This window comes from Ochotona princeps, chromosome 13 (assembly GCF_030435755.1).
Source record: "Ochotona princeps isolate mOchPri1 chromosome 13, mOchPri1.hap1, whole genome shotgun sequence".
Lineage (NCBI taxonomy): Eukaryota > Metazoa > Chordata > Mammalia > Lagomorpha > Ochotonidae > Ochotona > Ochotona princeps.
The window spans coordinates 60,193,435-60,216,303 of NC_080844.1; the positions used below are offsets into that span (position 1 = coordinate 60,193,435).

Genomic DNA, 22,869 nt, shown 5'->3' on the forward strand with positions numbered 1-22,869 from the left:
GCAGGGCCAGAGTGGTTAGCAAAATGGCTTGCTGTGCTGGTGCCCAACCATAGCATATAACCAGGCAGTGCACAAAGGGATCACTTGATTAGAACAGCGGGAGGGGAAACTCAAACAGAAGTCTCCTTGGAGCGACCACAGTGGAGAGTCATGGAACTAACACCCACTTAGTTCACTAACACCCAGACTGAACCTACCACCAGACAAAATCTAGTGTGAATTCCATTATGGAAGGACCCCATGCAAGTGCTTTAACAGCATTTTAAAAGCCATCGTCCTAACCTTTTCCAACAAAACATGAAGCTATTTATTATAAACAGCACACTTGGAAAATGGAAATTGTCCAGACTTATCACTTATTATTTATTTTTACTTATGTGAAAAGCAGAAAAACTGAGTGAGCTCTTTCATCTATCTGCTGGTTCACTCAAATGTTTATAGCAACCAGGACTAGGCCAAACCAAAGCCAAGAGCCCAGAACTCCACCAGGGTGCCCCACCCAGGTGGCAGGACCCAACTACACGAACCAGCACAGGATGCCCAGCTGTAGGAGACCAGACCGAAGTCAGAGTCAGGACTCAAATCCAAGCAGTCCAGTAAGGGTGTGGGCAACCCAAGAGATGTCCTAAGCTGCTGACGGGCATCTGTGCTGCTCAGACCTTTCCAAGATTACTCCACACTACAGGCCAACATTAACCCTCACAGCCCAGCACGTCACTGCGTCAGAGTGGGGCTTACAGGCGTCATGTGATAAACAATGTTTTGACCTTGCTCCACCTCACAGTGGGGCCGTTGACTCTTATAATCCTATTCTGTTAATTTTTTCAGCTTGTAAACAGTTAATGACTCCTTGGTCTACAACGTTATCAGTGCAGGATGAGTCAAGTGGAATCCCCCAGATGCGCACCAGAGCAGCAAACAGCACATCACAACGGGAGTTAGAGAACACTACTGAATTCAAAGACTTCAACGATACAAATTATTAGGACATTCTAATTTTACCAGTGTATTTAGTCAGAGAAGATAGGCTTTGGAGGAGTGGATTACAGGACATCAAACCCAGGGAAGGGGGGTTGGTAGGGTCATGGCTAGCAAGTCATCACCTGCAACAGCAGCATCCCACACGGGAAGCAGTTCAAGTCCCAGATAGAGAGTGAAGCAGTGGACAATCTCTCTCCATAATTCTAACTTTAAATAAACATTAAAGAAGGAGAAGAAGAAAAAAGAAGGAATATAAAACCAACACCACTTGGAGCTCATGCTGAAGAGGTAAAGCTGCCTCCTGCAATGCCAGCATCCCAAAGGAGTGCTGGTTTGAGCCCCAGCGGCTCCAATTCCAATCTAGCTACCTGACAGACCAAGTACTTCAGCCCCCTGCCACCCACAAGGGAGACCCAGACAAAGCCTGGCCCAGTGCTTGGCTGTCGCAGCCATCTGGACAGTGAACCACTAGGTAGATAAACCTCTCTCTCTCGTTCTCTCTCGCTCTCTTGCTCTCTGTCTCATATTTGCCCTCAGTCTCATTCTCTCAGTCTTGCCCTCTCTAACTCTCCAGGATGGGCACCATCCCATATGGTTGCTGGTTCAAGTATGGCTGCTCCACTCCTGATCCAGGCTCCCTATTAATGTGCCTAAGAAAACAGTGGAAGATGGCTCATGTCCCTGGGCCCCTGCATCACCTGGGAAACCCAAAAGAAGCTTCTGGATCCTGGTTTTGGACTGGAGAAGCTCCAGCAATAGCAGCCGTTTGGGGAATGAACCAGCAGACCGAAGATCTGTTGCCTTTCTCCCCATCCGCTCTAGCCAGTTCTTCCCAGTAAATCTTTGAGGAGGGAAGAAAATAGTGGTGTAGTTGTTATCTGGTTGAGTAGTTAATGTGCCATTTGGGATGCCTACATCCCATATCAGAATGCCAGCTCCCAGTCCTGGCTCCAACTCTGACTCATTTCCTGGCTCATGCCTTGAGGCCCTGCCACCCACATGGAAGATGTGGACTAAGTCAGGAGCTTCTGGTCCTGCCTAGTCCCACTGCTGCATGTTGCTGGCATTTGGGGAGTGAACCTTGGATAGAAGAGATTTATTACTTCTTTGCCTTTCAAATATTACATAAAGCAAAAGCAAAAAAAAAACCACCCCAGTGGTAAATCCTGTTGTAGTTGTTTACTGCTTCACATAAGCCCTATTCATCACAACAAATCAATCCCAACCCTGGTACCTGCTATGAATCCACCAAGGTAACAAATTCCCTCCTCTACTACAAAAACAAAGATCACCAAAAGCTACGTCTACGCTGTAGCTCACAGCAAACCTTCACTGTCAGAGCTACAGGAAAGCTGCAGTTAGCTGGGTGCCACGTCTCACAGCCTCAGGGCGTCAACATGGAGGCTGCCACTCCTACCACAAAGTACGATCTCCCATATTCCCATGTGTCCACAACACTTGGCATCATTTAGTTTTCTAGTTCTGTTAATCAAACCAGTAAAAAAGACATTCCATTCCTTAATCTGCCTGATTATTAATAATTGCATCACTTTTTAAATTTGTTAAGATTTCTATTCTGCAAATGCCCTATTAATGGCCACCGCCCATTTTTCTACGGCGGTTGCTGCCCTCGTATTGTTGATATAAGTCCCTTATCTAGTTACAAATTAATGTCTTGTAAATTGCAGGCAGCATTGTCTTCTCTCATCCTTTCATATTAATTGCTGAACAAAAATGCTTATATCAAAATCATTAAATTTTTACCTTTACAAGCTTCAAACTCTGGAAGTCCTTCCTTGTCCCTAGTGAAAGAGCTTCCTCACTACCTTCTGTTCAGAGTAGTTCTGTCCACACTTATGTTTCTAATTCAGATTCCATCCTATTTATGGTTTTTTTTTTTAAATATTTATTTTTATTACAAAGTCAGATATGCAGAAAGGCGGAGAGACAGAGAGGAAGGTCTTCATCCAACGGTTCACTGCCTAAGTAACCACAACAGTTGGAGCTGAGCCAATCCAAAGCCAGGAGCCTGAAGCCTCTTTCAGTTCTCCCACGTGGGTGCGGGGTCCCAAGGCTTTGGGCCATCCTCGACTGCTTTCCCAGGCCACAAGCAGCGAACTGTATGGGAAGTGGGGCTGCTGGGATTAGAACTAGCACCCATATGGGATCCTGGCACATTCAAGGCGAGGACTTCAGCTGCTAGGCCACCACACCAAGGCCCTGTGTTTTTTTTTTTTTCTCCTCCAGGTAACAAGCCACTCTAACATGACTCTCCGGTGAGTTATAACACCTGAATCTTAAATTCCCCACACACAGCCATTTTCATCAGCCCCCTTCACTACTTTTCTATTTTTATTTGTCTGTCTGTTTTTATTACTACAACCTTGAAATCAAACTTCTGATAAGGCAAACTTCCACCAAAACAAATCTTTTATCTTTGGTTATATACAAACTTATTCCACCTGCCACAGACATCTTAGATGCCAATTATTAAGTTTCTCAAGACAAATCAAATGTAACTTGATGAGACTAACAGTGAGCAACTTGATGACTAGAAATATGAAAACATGCAATTATTTAGACTCATTCCTGGTTCTTTAGTCAGCTTCGAAATGTTTCTCCTTGGGGATGACACTGTGACTCAGGGCACTAAGATACCACCTGTAATTCTAGCATCCTATATGGGTGCCAGTTTGAGTCCCAGCTGCCACACTTCTGATCCAGCTCCCCCACTTCCTTTTTGTCAATTTATTTTTTTGGGGAAAGGAGAAAGTCAGATTTGCACAGAGAGGAAAGACAGAGAAAGATCCTTCGTCTGCTGGTTCACTCCCCAAGTGATCACAACAGCCGAAGCTGAGCTGATTCTCAGCCAGGAGCCTCCTCTGGTCTCCCATACAGGTGCAGCGTCCCAAGGCTTTGGGCCGCCCTTGACTGCTTTCCCAGGCCACAAGCAAGGAGTTGGATGCAAGTGGAGCAGTCAGGACACGAACTGGCACCCATATGGGATCCCAGCACATGCAAGGTGAGGACTTTAGGCACCAGGGTACTGCGCCGGGCCCTCCAGCTCCCTTCTAATACACCTGGGAAAGCAGAAGATGGTCCAAATGCTTGGGCCCTGTGCCCACATGGGAACCTCGATGAAGCTTCTGGCTCCTGGTTTCTGCCTGACCCCAGCTCCGGCCATTGCGGCCACTTAGGATGTGAACCACCAGATGGAAGATCTTTCTCTCTGCCTTTCCTTCTCTCTGTATATCTGCCTTTGCAATAAAAATAAAATCTTAAAAACAAACAAAAAAAACCAACATAAAAGAAACTTCTTAGAAAACTATGAACTTTAAAAGTTGGTATCAGAGTAAATGGTTTGAACTCATATTTTGTAAACCGAAGTGATCACGAACCTCCTGTTTTGAAAACTCTGGATCCAGGTACGCTTAAAGTGAGCTGTTCAGACTTAAAGAAAGACCCACACTTAGGGTCCTAGAACAAACTCCATGGAGCACCAAACTTTGTGACACACTGCTGCTTCGAGAAGGCAATGTCTTGAGTAAGATTTTCATTCCTACGTTAAGCGGAAGCAGACCTGTAATTTTTTCTTCTTCTATGTCCTGTCTAGTTTTAGAGTCAAGACTAACCTCATCACTTGAATTTGCCATCTCCTCCAGAGCTTGTAGGATTGTTATTGATTCTAGGACACAAAGCATGGGTCAACATCCATCTGTTTATGTAATCCATCTGCTATATAGACTACAGAAGAATGATCTCAGTTGATGCCATAAAATCATTGTGACGCTATTTATGATTAAAACAAAAACACATGACACCTTCCTAAAACTCATTACCCAAACCTACCACAAATAGTACTTACTGAAGAAATTTGATAATTTGCTTTTAGATTGCTTACTAACTAGCAATAAATAACTAATGAAGATAATTAAAAGTATATACAATAACAAAGCTATACATTGTAGGAAATAGCCCAAGAATGCCTGATATCTTTTTTTAAAAGATTTATTTTTACTGGAAAGCGTTGTAGAACCAGACCTCTGTGCTAAGGAAACTGGCTTTAGTGCTGAGAACTCATTCAGCGTTCGAAAAACAGCAATTGTAGACTGAGCACAAAAGGCTTTGTCAAACCCAACAACTGTTCTTAAAGATTAAGGCAGACCCTCTTGTAAAAGTGATCAAGGAGGGCCCGGCGGTGTGGCCTAGCGGCTGGAGTCCTCGCCTTGGGCGCCCCGGGATCCCATATGGGCGCCGGTTCTGACCCCGGCAGCTCCACTTCCCATCTAGCTCCCTGTTTGTGGCCTGGGAGGGCAGTCGAGGACGGCCCAAGGCTTTGGGACCCTGCACCCGCGTGGGAGACCCGGAGGAGGTTCCTGGTTCCTGGCACTGGATCGGCGCGCACCGGCCCGTTGCGGTCACTTGGGGAGTGAAACATTGATTGGAGGATCTTCCTCTCTGTCTCTCCTCCTCTCTGTATATCAGGCTTTCCAATAATAATAAAATCTTAAAAAAAAAAAAAAGTGATCAAGGAAGAACAGATGCAAATGAATGAAAAATGAACTCTAACTGCAAATACCAGATTTAAAAAAAACAAAAAACAAAAAACGGGGCCTGGTGCGATAGTGTAGTGCTTAAAGTCCTTGCCTTGCATGCGCCGGGATCCCATATGGGCGCCAGTTCTAATCCTGGCAGCCCAGCTTCCCATCCAGCTCCCTGCTTGTGGCCTGGGAAAGCAGCAAAGGACAGCCCAAAGCCTTGGGACCCTGCACCTGTGTGGGAGACCTGGAAGAGCTCCTGGCTTTGGATTGGCTCAGCTCCGGCTGTTGTTGCTGTCACTTGGAGAGTGAACCATTGGACAGAAGATCTTCCTCTCTGTCTCTCTTCCTCTCTGTATGTCTGCCTTTCCAATAAAATTAAATAAATCTTAAAAATAAATAAATAAATAAATAAGAATCTTATAGAGCTCAGCGCAACAGCCTAGTGGCTAAACCCTGGCTTTGCACCCACTAGAGTTCCATCTGGCTGCCGGTCCATGTCCTGGCTGCTCCACTGCCCATCCAGCTCCCTGCTTGTGGCCTGGGAAAGCAGTCGAGGACGGCCCAATGCATTGGGACCCTGCACCCGCGTGGGAGACCCACAACACAGCCTACCACGCACAAACTCTACCACATCAATGCTATTTTCACTTGTACACAACAGAGAAAAATCATACAAATCTTACCAATCCATTCCTACGCATCTATGACTAAGGCATTATTTGAAGGTAAGTGTGCTGTACACACACACAGAAATCTGTGTGAAGCTGGAACTATGGGAATGTGTCTGAATCCCAGCAGGCGACTATGTGCAGAGCTAACCAGACCATTACTGGTACAGCTTGATAAAACCAGTACACAGAAATAAGACCGCCATCGTTGCACCAGGTCCCGCTGGAAACCTGCAGCGATGATAAAATCCCAGCTCCGGTGGTCACATTACTCTACCATTCCACCCCACCAAAACTGCTTCTAAAAGCACCTTCTTGCCTCACTACAGAAGCCTACAGCATAGCCGGGGACCATCTCCCACTGACACCTTCCTGTCCACACCAGGCACATGAACCTTGCGTTTGGACACTTGCTCTGTGGCTTACTGGGACTGCGGCCTCTAAAAAGTGATCTTACACAGCAACAGCCTCCAGCCGGGCGCCCCAGCCCCCACTGCAATAGGAAGGAACTCAGCCACTTCCCCAGCCCAAGGGAAGATCGCCACGCAGATTCTACAGGTTAACTTCCAAGTTCGCGGACTCGTTAAACACAATAGCTAAAACCGTAGGGGCACAAGCTGCCACGCTGCGCCTGCCCTGGCTGCATACACGAGCCTGTCCCCCTAACGGAGCTCAGACGGCCTTCTTCACCCCCTCACCTTCGTGGGCCCAACTTTAGGGGGTGGAGAGGGGGCGCAGTAAAGGAAGCACTTCCTAAGGTGGGGGACAGCCAGCTGTGGTCAGGATCGCGTCTGTAGGGCACCTGGGGGCTGTGTGATTGCCGGCCAGGTAATTCTAAAAGCCAGGGCAGCAGGCACCCGAAGAGGCAGGAGGGGGATGTGGGGGAACCCCAGGCCCGAAACAAAGAGAGAGGGGCTGCTCCCGCCGGGGGTGGACGGGGTGGACAGGGGGTGGACAGGGTAGACGCGGCGCCCGCGTCGGGAGGAGAAAAGCGAAGACGGCCGGGGGCGAGGCGGCAGGCCCGACTCACAGAACTTGGAGGTGGAGGTGTTGATGTTGATGGTGGAGCTGGGATTGGGGGCGGGCGCCGCCTTGGCCACCGTGGCGGCCGTGTCGCAGCTCTTCAACATCATGATCACCCCGTTGGCCTCGGGCGGCGGTCCCATCGAGAGTCCCTCCTTGGGGCCTTTCCTGTCCACCGAGGCCGCGGGCACCGCCAGCAGGTGTCCTCCCGGAGGCTCTCGCACAGGGGCCGGGATCGACGCCGGCGGCGGCGGGGGTGGCGGAGGCTGCCGGAAGCCGTCCACGGCGGCCTCCCAGTTGTTGTGGTTCTGGTCGTCCATCATCGCCTCGTAGCTGCCCCCCTCCTCCTCCTCCATGCTCTCCTCCATCCTGCTGGGGGCCCCCCGGCACCCGTCCGCCTCACAGGCACCTGCCGCCCGGTCTCAGCCCTGGGCCACAGGGCACCGCAGCCTCCTGGGTCTCACATGGCCGGGGCCGGGAAGGGAGCGACGAGGAAGCCAGAGGGGCCCGGGGCCTCTCGCAGTGCGCGGGGGCCGATTCGCTCCTGCCGACGGCGGTGGGCGCTCCGGGGCGCTTGCTCTGGGAGAGGCAAGTCGCAAAGCGGCGGCGGCGCCTTCACGACATTTTACGGCAGCTTCCCACAGCCGTTGGAAAGGGCGCCGGGGGCGCGGCCGGCGGGGCACGTGGTGCGCGAGAGGAGCGGAGCGCAGGCCGAGCGCAGAGGGGCGGGCGCCAGCGCGTCACCTCACTCTGCAGGACCGGGGCACGGCCCGCCTGGGCGCCGCGCCACGGCTTCCGACCCTGGAGCAGCCTCACGTGATAATGCGGTGTGGCTGCGCACGCGCGTTCGGAACCTGGTTACCAGGACAACGGGAATCTGGCCGGCTGTGGAGGAGGCGAGCGGCCGGTGCCTCGGTGCTCCACCTTGGCGGCCGCGCGTCGTCATAATCAACGGCGGAACTGCTTGTCGACCCCGGTCTCCGACACGCAAAGCCAAAAATAAAAACCTAACCGTCACCGCGGGGTGGCGAAAGAGAAAAAAAAGCGTCTGCAGGATTCGTGAATATCTTTTATAGTCCCTTAATTCCTGTACACAAAAACTAAAACTGTAGCAACTTCAGAGGGATGATGAAGCTTCCTCAGGTCCCTCACAAATGTGTCTAAAATTGAAGTTCTAGTGTGGGAGAGCACCGAAAGCTGAAGGAGAAAATGTATGCCAGTTATAATTCATTCCGCAAATACATTTGGGTTCTTCAGTCTCAGCAGGAGCGGCGTGGGAGAATGGGGGTAAGTTGTTAGAACAGCACCACGTGAAGGGAGCACTTCAGCCACGAAGTCGTTACCACTGGAGGACTGCAGCACCCACGCGTGTCGGACGTCTCTCGGGGCGCGTTCCCACTTCGTTCGCACCGTAGCTAATAGAACGCTCTTACCAATCACTTCAATTCCCGGTGTTGCTGCCTCATATTAACCAATGATACCGTTGGACGAATCAGCACGCTTTGAATTCTCTGCCTTTGAGATATTTGGAGCTAAACATTTTTAGAACTGCATTAAATGCTGGGAGAGGGGAGAACATATCACTTTGGAATTCCATCTGAGGACCAGGCGTGGTAGCCTATTAACTGAAGTCCTCACCTTGCAATTGCCAGGGTCCTATATGGGTGCCAGTTCTAATTTCGGCTGCCCTGCTTCCCATCCAGCTGTGGCCTGGGAAAGCAGTCGAGGATGGCCCAAAGCCTTGGGACCCTGCACCCATGTGGGAGACCCGGAGAAAGCTCCTGGCTGCTCAGATCAGTTCAGCTCCATCCATTGCGGCTACTTGGGGAGTGAACCAGCAGGTGGAGGATCTTTGTCTCTTCTTTATTCTGTAAAATCTGACTTTCCAATAAAAAATCTTAAAAAAAATTCCATATGAAGCAAAAGAAAGAAAAGAAATGGGAAAGGGAAGACAAAAAAATTTTTTTTTTCAAACAACTGACTGCCAAGTCCGGCGCGATGGCCTCATGGCTAAAGTCCTCGCCTTGCATGAGCCAGAATCCCATATGGACAAGGGTTCTAATCCCGGGAGCCCCACTTCCCATCCAGCTCCTTGCCTGTGGCCTGGGAAAGCAGTCAAGAATGGCCCAAAACTTTGAGACCCTGCACTCATGTGGGAGACCCGGAAGAAGCTATTAGCTCCTGCTTCAGATTGGCGCAGCACCAGCTGTTGCTGTTAGTTTGGGAGTGAATCATTGGATGGAAGCTCTTCCTGTCTGTCTCTCCTCCTCTCTGTAGATCTGACTTTGTAATAAAAATAAAAGAAGTATTTTTTTAAAACTGATTGCCAACAGACTCCAAGTGGGCAGGAGGGATGAGGATTGACTAAGGATAAGGAGACGTCTCTACATAATAGAAGTTCAGGACACAGGGAAGTCACATGTGAGTCCCTAATAACATGACTGGAAATATACAAAGAAATGACGGAAATACAAGAAGGAGCCATTGGGGACGGGGACGGGGGTGGGGGGAACAGAGTTGTTGAGATCAGCTCATTCTGGATTATCTGGATCAATCCAATGACAAGTGCCCTTGTAAGAAAAAGGCAGAAGGGGAAATGTGAGAAGACACCAACAAAAGTGTCCACAGAAGCAAAGCTGGGGGTGATGCCGATGAACCAGGGGCCCTGCACCCCCAACACCCACTCAGAACTTTAGACCAGTGCTGCATTTTCTCCTAGAGCCTCCAGAGGGCACATGACGCTGCTGACACCTTAACCAGATTTACAGCTTTCAGAACTGAGCAAGACCACACTTGGGTTGCATGGAGCCCCCCACTGTGGCAATTTGTGACAGCAGCCCCAGGGAAACTAGCAGAGGTCAGGCAGAGCTCGGAAGTCCTTAAGGGAAGGTACTGTCAGAGTTAAGTACCACGATTATCAAGCTTCATCTTCTCTGTGTAGAACATTGCTCCACCAGCTGCAAAACACACATTCCTCTTCAGAATCTGGAAAAGGCTTACAAACATGGAACATCCAAGACCGCAAAGCAAGTCTCCACATGCCTGGTGCAACCACATCCTCTGGTCTCTGTGCAGCCGAGTTAATCCATAACTAAAAGATAACTCTTAAGCCTCAGTACTTGTATTGAGAAAACATTTAGGACTAAAGGGATAGATACTATCCCAGTGCTTGTATAACATCCTCACTGGGTCCTGCTCTGAGGAGTTCCAGCAGTGCACTGGGAAACACTGACCCCTTCAGGGGCGTGCTGTCCGGATATTTGGTGAAGCATATTGTTATGGAACAAGCTAACCAGCTGGACCTCACTGACAAAGTGTAACATCCTTAGTAGGAAACATAGCCACTGAAGCAAATAGACACATCCATAGCTGATTGATTCAATGGTATTAAGAGACACTGTTACTCTAAACTTTAAAAAGTTACTAAAAAAATTTTTGATGGTTTGCTCTGGAATGTCAAGATAGAGTACAAACATTAACGACACTAACACACTAGTAGGCACATAAAAATGACTACAACCTTCCACAGTCAGATAGATATTTGCCAACTTGCTTGGCTTTCTGGTTGGTTCCAGGTTCTCTCTTGGCTGTTTCATTAAAACAGGTTATGATATATAGATATATGTCAGTCTATACAGAAAGAGAACATAAAGGATCAACATTAGTTCTGTAGGGATAATGAATAAATGCTTTTTAAGATTCATTTATTTTTATTGGAAAGGCAGATTTACAGAGAAAAGGAGAAATAGAGAGGAAGATCTTCCATCTGTTAGTTCACTTTCCAAGTGGCTGCAAAGGCTGGAGCTGAGCCAATCCAAAGCCAGGAGCCTCTTCTGGGTCTCCCACGTGGGTGCAGGGTCCCAAGGCTTTGAGCTGTCCTCTACTGCTTTCCCAGGCAACAAGCAGGGAACCAGAAGGAAAGTGATGCAGCTGGGACATAAACCAGTGTCCATATGGAATCCCAGCGCATGCAAGGTGAGGACTTTAGCCCCGAGGCTATCGTACCAGGCCCTTCAGATGGTTTTCATCCTTGCATCTTTGTTGTTGTTTTTATTCACAAAGAGTGTATATATGTATTTTAAAAGATTTATTTGTTTTTATTTGGAAGAGAGAGAGACAGAGAGAGATCTTCCATCTGCTGGTTTATACCTCAAATGGCCACAATGGCCAAAGCTGGGAGCCAGGAGCCTCTCCCACATGGGTGCTGGGGCCAAGGACTCAGGTCCTTCTCCTGTGACAGCCCAGACAATAGAAAATGACAACAGTAAGGCTAGGTCTGCTGAAGCATGTCTGGGACACATCCTTAACCTGATGTTTGCCATGATCTTTGGTTCTTGGAAAGTCCTGGAAGGGGAATGAGTCCATAGCACAGGATGGTATCTCATTGCAGAAGGAGATCTTGCTTTTCTTCCGCAGTCCAGGCAGGAAATTGATTGACCCAAATTGTTTTCTGCAAATAGGACCTGTTTGCCTAGTTCTGCCTAGTTCTGTAAATAGGACCTGTTTGCCTAGTTCTGTTGTTCCCTACTAGGTAAGATGCAAATCTCACTGACTGGAAAGCTTAAAGTGCATGAAGCTGGGCCTGGCATGATGGTGTAGCACCAGGATCCCATATGGGCGCCAGTTCTAAACGGCCACTCTGCTTTCCATCCAGCTCCCTGCTTGTGGCCTGGGAAAGCAGGTGAGGACGGTTCAAAGCCTTGGGACCCTGCACCCGTGTGGGAAGAAGCTCTGGGCTCCTGGCTTCGGATTGGCTCAGTTCCAGCTGTTGTGGCTGCTTCAGGAGTGAACCATCGGACAGAAGATCTTCCTCTCTTTCTTCCTCTCTGTATATCTACCTCTTCTATAAATAAGTCTTTAAAAAAAATAAAATACATGAAGCTTACACAGAGTATCTGTGCTCCATACCACTACAGTTGATTAGATCATTTGTATTGTGTGCTGTGTAAGCTTGGTTGATTGAATGATTTGCATCATGTACAAGTGCTCTCTTAGTTAACTGGATGATCATTGCTTAAGAACCCCTGGACATGGCTGATCCGGGCTCTCCCCTCTTCCATTGTGGTGGTTTGGGACAGTCCACTGGCCAATGAATAAAGACTCATGAGCTCCTAAGAGTCTGCCTGGGACACATTTCGGGGATAGAACCATTAGCTCACAACATTCCAACTGCCTGGTCCCAGGCCATTAGCAGGGAGCTAGATCAGAAGTGGAGCCACCAGGATTTGCACAGGCACCCATATGGGATGCAGACACCACAGTGAGAGGCTTAGCTTGCTATGCCACATCACCCATTCCTGTTATTTTCCTTATCAGACAAAAACTTCCAAACCTTCAAAAGATTTAAAAATGAATAAGAACAACATTGTAAAGGTATGAATTGGAGTTTCTTTTGGCTGCTATAAACAAATCTCAAGTAAAAAATGCTTGAAAAGCAAGGTCTAGGCGGGCAGACGTGAGGCATGGCTCAGCGTGTGCCAGCGCTCTGCTTCTCCCTTCCTCTACCTCCCTCTTGACGCATCTGCATATTTCTCCCTAGGCTGATACAAAATGGCTGCCACAGCCCCGGCCTCTTGTATCTGGACCACAAGGTTGTTGCCATACCCCTACCAACAACACAGCTTTGGGTAGGCAGCAATATTGAGCAGAAGAGGGCCCAGGAATTCCAGTAGCTCTCTGTTCTGATTTCTCCCCAGGAACCGTTCACAAACTTCTCAGTGGCCCAGTGGCCCAGTTCTGATGCAGCCACACAACACACTTGAGTCAGATTCTGGGACCAGGTTTATGGGGAGATTCCTGGGAAACAAGGCCCACCCCAGGATCCCAGAACACAATGTTCTTCAGTTGAGAGTGAAAGGGGGGAATACAAGAGCAAACATTGCCATTCATCTGGGAAGTTTCAAGGGTTCCGGGAAAGCAACAATGCCTGTTACAGGACTTTAGGTTGGGCAGAGCAGAAGTGACTCCACCAGCTTGCAGAAGTCAAACTGACACTCCCATCCAGGAATGTCTGGAATGCCAAATCACTCTGACCTTATCACTGCGCAGGTCAACACCCAGCACAAAGAGAACACTCCTGCAAAAACCAAGGAAGGCCCGCCTTCTCCCAAGAGAAGATTGAAAGCCCCATGCTGTCAGCCTGGGTGCCCTTCCCCCCATGTAGTCACCTACCGTGTGGCAGTGAGCCTGGGCCATCTGCCACCAGGGAGCAGTTTTTCAGACTTTCCCCTGGCTAATAAAACTCTGTGCCTGAACTAAAAGCCCACCTCTCCCACTCATTCTCAATCGCCTCTAAACCTAACAAGACTCAAGTCCTTAAACCCCTGAACCCTTCTGCAGCCTGCCCTCACCCGGCCTCCTCATTGCCTCACCTTCGTAAACTCTTCCCTAATCCACAGTTATGCAAAGTTGTATACAGAAATCAAGAAAGATATAACTGATATGCATTTAATTACAAAATCCGTATGTGACCAGTTGCCTAATTCTCTCCCTGAGAACTAGCTTTTGTGTGTACAACATAGAAACAGATGATTTCACTTGATTGCTATTTTACTAGTGATTATGTGGAAAAATGAAGGAAAATGTTAAAATGCAACTTTGAAGCAAATAAAACTCTACCTGGCTAAAGGAGAGTGAATACTTGCTGAAGCCTTAGACTGCACTGCATCACACAGCATCGACAGAGATGAATTGTGAGTGTGCAGTGCAGTTGGAAGTCACTGGAATGATCTTGATTAGAAGGTAACAGGATCACATGTGTGTCAATAGTTCCATGCTGGAGTTGCCCCCCTGAGATTGCCACTCACGGTGCAGCCACTCAGGGAAGTCTTGTCTCTACTTCTTTCCATATAGGATTTTTTTTTTTAAAGATTTTATTATTATTGGAAAGCCGGATATACAGTGAGGAGGAGAGACAGAGAGGAAGATCTTCCATCCGATGTTTCACTCCCCAAGTAAGCCGCAACGGCCGGTGCGCGCCGATCCGAAGCCGGGAACCAGGAACCTCTTCCGGGTCTCCCACGCGGGTGCAGTGTCCCAAAGCATTGGGCCGTCCTCGACTGCTTTCCCAGGCCACAAGCAGGGAGCTGGATGGGAAGTGCAGCTGCCGGGATTAGAACCAGCGCCCATATGGGATCCCGGGGCGTTCAAGGCGAGGACTTTAGCCGCTAGGCCACGCCGCCGGGCCCTCCATATAGGATTTTGTTCCTTCCCTTTATAAAAGCTGTAAAGGAGTTATTCGAATATCCCACCCTGGACCGGCACTATTTCACCTTCCTCACAGCTCATGAAATTTGCGCCAGTCCAGCCATCCACCAATCAGATGCAACCCGGCATTTCACTTGAGAATCCCACCCCTAATCTCCCAGCCCCTTTCCCAACTCCACCCGCTTACCAATAATTCTTAGCAATCACCTGTGATGGTCTCAGGCACCAACCCTTGGAGCCTGCCCTCAATCTTTCCCAATTCCCACCCCCCCACACACACCTTGCAGGCTCACCTGAATGACATAAAGGCCCCCAGGAGCGGCTCTGTCTCCCTCTCTTCTCCTTCCATTCCCCCTTCCTCCTCCTTCCTCCTTGCCTTCCCACCACCTCTGCCCTGTTCCTGCCCCGCTGGAATAAACTTCCTAAGATACTTCGTTGCATCTGGTGTTTTCAGCTCATGGTACAAGAACCAGGCTGTAGGAATTAGCTGCGCGTAATAATGTAAAACTAGAACTTTAACTTTCTAAATAACTAACAAAAGTCCTAGCATCTAAACCCTAAATTCCATCCTAGCAGGAAGACAGAGATAATATTGCACAGTCTCTCATAAGCCTGGTGAATTTAGGAGCTGGGGAAATCCACGTAGTCCGTAGAAGGTGACCCAAAATAAGGCTTCTTTTCTAACATCTTGTTGCAGGCCTGTTCCACTCAAACATTCACAAGCATTTCTGTAGCCAAACACTGAGCGGGGACCATACAGCACACAAGAGAAAAGGCACTTCCACCCTTCATGATGTTTCCATTCCCCTGAGGAACCAAGCATTGAACAATTGACCACATGCGCCAAAGCAGGACAGAGCTACTGACTGCTATGGTTGGGGTGTGGCTTGCTCCCTAAGAGAGCTCATGTGTTAGAAGGTTGGTCCCAGAATGATGCCATTGGGAGTTAGTGTGGAACCTGCCAGGAAATCCTTAGGTCAATTGGTCCAGGGAGGGTCTCCTGGGACCCTAGAATCTAGCTTCTTGTTTTGTAATGTGGTTTCTGTCTTGCACATATGCTCCCACCACTGTGACACCGCCCGTCCGTGAAGTTCTGACCAGAGTGGAGCTAGTGCTGGCACCAAGTAAACTAAATAAACCCCTCACCATTATAAAATTTGACTCCCTCAGATACTTTATTTACAGTCATGAAGAATGAACTAATACAACGGGGAAGGAAAACATTAGGTGCTGTGACTCAAATATCCTTCCAATGAAACCCTCTTGTGCCTTAAACAGAATTAGTATGAAAAACATGACAGACTCATCGGGCCCATGGCTTGTTTGGCCAAGAGAAACAGGAGGCAAAGTCCTTAGAAGCGAGAAGCTCTCCCCTCAGAGAAGCCACTTCCTGGAGCTGCAGTTCAGAGAACTCTGCAGGGTGGTACACACACACACACACACACACTTGGTCAAGGAGCAAAGAGGCACCTTTGCCATTTGGGATTCAATCCTGACAGCGCACAGCACAACCACACAATCGGGATCAACAGCTTTTCTGCACTCTGACCTCAGACCAGACCTCATCTGGTCGCCATGGAGCCTCTGGGTGGACGGGTGACACACGGGCAGTGGCTGCCTCAGAGAGCAGGAAGGGCTGTGCAACTGAACACTTAACTGAGAGAGAAAACAAATTCATTAACTTTGCAAATCCTTTTCACTTGGCATTTAATGTGATAGATTCTTGCATAATGAAGTATCATATCCCAGTTGTGCCAAATGTCCATTTTTGTGTTCTAATAAATGGTCCAGGAGCTACTTTGCTGTGTTAAAGCAATTTAATTTAATTTAGACAAGATTGATGAGATGCACTGGAAGACTTGGTGAAACAATAGAAGATCCTCAAATATGAGTAAATTGTGGTCTAGTGTGGGAAATGAAATTACTTTAGAATATACACTATCTCCAAGTTGTTTGGTATGAACTGTTGCTTTTTTTTTTTCTTTTTAAGGAAAATTTCAATTTTTATATGACCATGTAGAAGATGCATATATAATTTCCCCAAAGCCTCCCTGACTTTCTATAGAAACTATTTTTAGATATTATAAATCAAACTGTAACCTGGATAAATATTTTAGCAAATTGAGTAACATGCTGCTATTAATTTTCTTCTGAGATACCAGACTTGAATAATTTGAAAGAAAAATATTTTTAAATATTGTATGGATCTTAGTGTTACATTAGGAGACAGTGAAGTCCATGATAGCAGAAGCATAATTTCATTTACATAATTTACATAATGAAATTCAAGTATTTCTTGCTATTTTTGGTGAACATAGATGATCGTTTACAGTTTAGCTCCATCAAAATTCTTGAGCATGATATACTAAGTTCAAGGTTCATTGCTCATCTAAGTATTGCTTTGAGAAATCAATTAGCAGTGCTAGCTGTTCTGGCCTGAGTGAAAAAGAGCTTTTCCATTTGGAAATTAGTTTCCATTTGGAAATCAATGAAAAACATTCTAAGAACCACAATGTCCCAGAAAGGTGGTCTGATTTTGTCAAAATTGCCTTCGTGACAACGACAGGAAGGGGTATAGAGACAGAGGTTATGCAGAAATGGAAGGACGCGGGTGTGAATGACCAGATCAGGAGCCAGTCCACACAGAGCAGGTGGAGAAAGCCCAGTGGAATGAGCCTCTTGGAACCGGAGAGGAAAGAGCAGGAACATAAAAGAAGCAGCGACGCCGACAGGAAGAACACCAATACAACCTCCCTTTGGAAGGAATACAGGACGTGAGGAACAAGTGCTCCTCTAAGAGATCACAGGGATCCCATATGGACACCAGTTCTAATCCCCGCAGCCCCACTTACCATCCAGCTCCCTGCTTGTGGCCTGGGAAAGCAGCCGAGGAGGCTCCTGGCTTCAGATTGGCTCAGTTCCAGCCTTTGCTGCTGCTTAGGGAGTGAACCATCAGATGAAGATCTTCCTCTCTTCCTCTCTGTGTATCTGCCTTTCCAATAAAAATAAATAATAAATCTTTAAAAACAAAAAAAGAAATCACAGGATAGTCATACTTGCATGATAACTGAGTAAAGGTGAGGACCAAGAAAAAACACATTTAAAAATACACTGATCAGGGGACAGTGCTGTGGCATGGTGGGTAAATAAGGCTGCTTACCTATGGGTAAGGCTGCCCCACTTCTCATCCAGCTTCCTGCTAACACACCAGAGAGAACAGCAGAAGATAACTCAAGTACATTAGCCCCTGCACCCATGTGGGAGACCTGAAGAAGCTCCTGGCTTCACACTAGCCCAGCTCAGCCACTGTGGCCATTTGGAGAACGAACAAATGATGAAAGTTATCTCTCTGTCTCTCCTCTCATTCTTTGTAACTTTTTCAAACACATTAAAATTTTTTTAAAGATTTATTTTAATTTTTATCGCAAAATCAGATATACAGAGAGGAGGAGAGACAGAGAGGAAGATTTCTGTCCGATGATTCACTCCCCAAGTGACCACAACGGCCAATGCTGCGCGGATCCGAAGCCAGGAGCTTCCTCTAGGTCTCCCACACCGGTGCAGAGTCCCAAGGCTTTCGGAAGTCCTCGACTGCTTTCCCAGGCCACAAGCAGGGAGCTGGATGGGAAGCAAGGATGCCAGGATTAGAACAGGCACCCATATGGGATTCTGGCATGATCAAGGTGAGGACTTTAGCTGCTAGGCCACCATGCCAGACCCTCAAATAAACTAAATTTTTAAAGAATGTGCTGATCATGGAGCAGAGTTCTAGAAGGCACAGTGAGAAATTGTATCGGATAAAGATGTAGATGAGGATTCACGAGTTTAATAAAAGGCATTGCTTTGGGGCCCAGCTCAGTAGCCTAGCGATTACAAGTCCTCGTCTTAACATGCACCAGGATCCCATATGGATGTCCCAGCCACCCCACTTCTCATCAAGCTCCCTGCCTGTGGCCTGGGAAAGCAGTCAAGGATGGTCCAAAGCCTTGGAATCCTGAACCCAAGTGGGCGATTTGAAAGAAGCTCCTGACTCCTGGCTTCAGATCAGCGCAGCTCCGGCTGTGGTAGCCACTTGGGAAGTAGTGAATCAGTGGACAGAAGATCCTCCTCTCCATCTCTCTTCCTCTCTGTGCATATGTCTTTCCAATAAAAATCAATAAATCTTTAAAAAGTGGAGTTGCTTTTCCCAACTGTAGGCAATCGCCTAGGCTGTCTTGTACCTAGGCAAGTGTTACACTGCTAGGAGAAAAGCAGCCAATAGCTGATGGGTACTCTGAGCCTGGCTAATGCCAAGTTTGTGTTAACTATATCAGTGTGCCAACACAGTTGCTTATTTTTTTTAAGATATGTGGGGAAGGCAGGGACTCCTGGGCCAAGCATGCCACCCTAATCACTAGGTGGCGATGGGGAGACGGGGCTGTAGACATGTTAGAGTGGGAGTAGCTGAGGGCATATTTGACAGGAAAGGAATGACTGCTTGGGGGCTTGCATGCACCAGAACACTGCACTTGCAGGTAAGCAAGGGAACTGAGACAGAGTGATTAAGAAGGGGAAAGCTGAAGATCATGTCTGGGTCAGACCAAGGCAACTGCCCACATGGGAGACATAGGTTGAGCTAACTAGTATCACCCACCACCCACTAACCCATGCAAACGTTGGGACCAAGGGGCATGCCAGGATGGGCTAGGTCATAGTATCCGCGAGCCAATATTAGGGCAGGGGGTGGGCCGTGTCATGCTGGGCCGCAGCAAGCATGCACAATGATTCTGTAGGGGACTTCTGGGCTCACTTCTGTGGGACTGTAGCACTCACAGATTTGAGTGAGAGGTGGGGGTGGTGACAGGACGAGCCAGGGTGGACAGCAGAATTCACATGATAGGAATTCACCTGAAACAGGAGCTGGGGCTGGACCAAGCTATAGTACTCATTAGCCAGCATTTTGGTTAGGTTGGGGAGTGGGCCAGGCTGGGCTAGGCTGCCACACCTGCTGGAGAGAGAGTCAGAATGAGTGCAGGACAACCAGGCTAGGCCACAACACCAGCTGGAAAATGTCGAGACTTGGAGCAAGCCATGTCAGGGTCAGGCTGTACCCCAAAACCCCCATGGCAGGTACAAGATCCAGAGCTAGGAGTGGGCCTGGTAAGGGAACTGTGGGCATTCCCTTGCTGGGCTGCAGTTCCCATTAGTGAGCATAAGATCCAGGACTAGGGGTTGGCCAGACTGGTCAAGATGGCAGCATCCATCAGCTTATGGGTGAGCTGGGTCTGGGGGCATGTTGGGCTGAGCTAAGCTGCAGCATCCATGGGTGTGTATGAGATCCAGATGAGACATGGGACAGGCCAGGTTGGGCCACTGCACATGTCAGCATATGCAAAACCCAGGCCTGGGAGAAGACCTGATGATGGATATTGGAGGGTTGCCCCAACTAGCCTGCAGTACCTGCTGGTATGCATGAGGACCAGGCACGTGGCAGCCTGGGCTAGGCTAGGTCACCAGCACATGTCAGTTCACAGGAGAGATGGTGCTGAAGGCAGAACTGACCAGGCAGCTGCATCCAGGTATGTGTCCTGCTGGTACAGGTGACAGATTGAACCTGAGCCTGCACTAGCTGGCACACACAAGAGTCAAGTCTGAAGTCACCCCAGGCAAAGTACTTTGGAGGACTCTCCAACTAGATTACTGGACTCAAATTTCAGCCATAGGGAAACTCACAAGATACGTGTTCCTACCTTGGAAAGCACGTATGGGACTGGAACCCCTCGGCTGCTGATACCTGTGCAGTGGACAGCATGCCCAGACACACACAGGGAATATGGTAGCCAGCTCATCTAGGCCAGCAGAGGATGACAAGTGCCTCATCAGAGGATGGAAAGCAGAACTCTCCTGACCAAGCTTTGCAGCCAGTGTCTCTGTCTACAGATGCACACAGAGGTGGACTCAGTCAGCCAAGAGACCTTGGAAAACTTTTCTCAAACCTGGAGCAACGAAGCTGATGATGTCTAAGAACTATCAAAACCACTCAAGTAACACCCCAGAACACTTCTCCCCACATCAAGGCATCTAAGGCGCCATTTGATGACTGTCCCCCACTCCCAGGGTGCTGATGTAGTTTCACAAGAACCAGTGGCCCACTGCTGCTGCATCCCCATCCCAAGCAGATCAGGAGAATAAAAGGAAAATAACTAAAACATCTGCCCCACCCGCCTTCCTCTGTACCTTGACCCTCCCCACCCTAATCAGATGCTCACATGGGCACACATCCCTCTCAACAATATTACAAACAAAATTAAAATTTTAAAATGCATTGAGTAATGAAAGCATTGAATGGCTCTGTGTGTCCAGTCCTGATGGAAGCTTAGAGGAAGAGGGTACCTGGGCTTAATGCAGTCAGCAGTGGCCCACAAAAGAGGTCCTGACTGGGGTTGAAACACTGGGCTGGCCCTCTGTCATCAGCCAGCACTGGTGAGTGCCATGGGCATGTCTGTGGTTGGCAGCAATGAACACAAGACACCTGCTTCTTCACGGCCAGTCAATCCAGGAAATGCTCACTGGCATTCCAGGTGGTTGGACCAAGAAATTTCATGAGTTGGTGCCAACATTGTCAATGAATTAGTCCTGGGAGAGACGGGAGCAGGTGGGAGGATGGGCGGCACTATGGCCACACTGATTACCCCCAGGAAAGTTGGTATCATCTAGCTTGTCCTGTTGAAGAAGAGGCAGATACAAGCGAGTCTCGACTCCCTTCATTTCACCCACAATCAGCACGCTCATATACCACAACACACATGGCTTCCACACGCTAACCCCATACACTGCCGGCCCGGGCAGAGTGGTGCTTCCTGCCAGCAGATGGCTCAGCTTTGGCAGCACTGCAGTCCTCATCTGATCAACAGTAGATGTTTATGAAAATTGCACATTGCTGCCTCATTGTCTCGTAAAAATGAGTGGAAAACAGTGAACTGGGTGAACTGATACCAGTGATTTTTTTTAAAAGTTATAGAGCCACCGCTTGTGACCATGAGATCCACCTGTTCAACTGGCAGACATTCAGTTGTCCTCAAAATTTCAAGGAGCATGTTTTGTGAGGAAGCAGGGGCCACTGGAAATGAAAACCTCTTTCCTACAGCAATGTCTCTGAACCTGATAGGAAGGCAAGTGGCAAGGGCATTTAGGGTGGTTGCATGATTCCAGGCCAGGGAAGGGATGTAACAGCTACCGTGCACCCCCTATGCACATTGGCTCACAGCAGGGGTTTGTCCTCTGGCCTTGGACCTGTTCTTAAAACCAGTGCTGGTCTGGGAGCCATGACAGCCAAAGCCCAAGACAACTTGTCCACAAGGCCAGGATAGCACGAATTCCAATGTTAGCCGTATTAAGACCCCAAAGAACACTGACGTGTAATCACAGCAAGCAAGCGTGCAGGACATGTCAACTAAACGACAGACACGACACTGAGCACTCTCTGAAGACCATTTCACCTCACTACGCAGGGCCCTGTGAGGAGAAAGCCGAGGTGAAGCGAGAGGATCAGGAGATTCCCAAGGCCCAAGGTGAGGAAGGCAAGCACAGCCAGACTCACAGCTTGTCCACACGTGCATGACATGACATTACAGAAGCGCACCGCTCATCACATGAAGCAAAAAAAAAAAAAAAAGCAGGGCTGACCGAGGTATCACACAGCCCTGGGGAAGCCAGGGAGGGGCCCCTGGGGAGCAGCAGGATAGTCACTTTCAAGACAGTTGCTATAATGAAGCCGTAGGACCCAAGGACTTAGATCACCTTCCACCACCATCTCAGGTCATAAGCAGGAAACTGAACTGGAAGTGGAACAGTCCGAGACAAGAACCGGTGCACATATGGGTTGCCAGGGCTGTGCGGTGGAGAATGAGCCTGATGAGCTGCTGTACTGGCCCCAGGAAGGAGTGTTATCCGCCTTCCCCCCCAGCTCCCCATCCTTTCTCTCTGTGTTCCCTGGTGCAGTGGTCTGGATTTTGTGCTCTTACCTTTCTTTCTGCCTGACTTTGCTTTATCCTGTTAGCAACACTACTTCTGTCATTGGCAGAATTACCAAGATGGAAGACAGATCTGATGGCGACTCAAGGATCAATTATTCGTGGCTGGATTCCCTTGGCCATCTCACTGCAGATTTATAAAGGACTCAACGAGACCTGCTTCGGGTATGGCCATACTGGTTGCAGGCAGCCTAGCCTACTCCTTTTACCCATGACTCTGAGGCAACAGGAACCATGAGAAATCCAGGAAAGATTTGCTAGATGAATCTTGATCTGCCTCAGCCAATCATGGTGATTTCTTGGGAATAATGTTTGGCTTAAGAACAGGTCTACGTGGTCTGGCATGATAGCCTAGTGGCTAAAGTCCTCACCTTTCATGCACTGTGATCCCATAGGGGCACCAGTTTGTGTCCTGGATGCTCCACTTTCCATCCAGCT

General features: G+C 48.5%; 1 protein-coding gene across 2 annotated transcripts in view; it reads right to left on the minus strand.

Moving 5' to 3' along the window:
- Positions 1 to 8,006, minus strand: part of CACUL1 (CDK2 associated cullin domain 1) — a 70,537-nt gene extending 62,531 nt beyond the window's left edge. The window contains exon 1 of one of the 2 annotated variants that reach the window (XM_058672062.1): positions 7,221 to 8,006. In XM_058672062.1, coding sequence (XP_058528045.1) covers positions 7,221 to 7,581 — 361 coding nt within the window. In that variant the 5' untranslated portion in view covers positions 7,582 to 8,006. The remainder of the gene's footprint in view (positions 1 to 7,220) is intronic. The other variant, XM_058672063.1, reaches the window with a different exon arrangement.
- Positions 8,007 to 22,869: the final 14,863 nt, after the last annotated feature.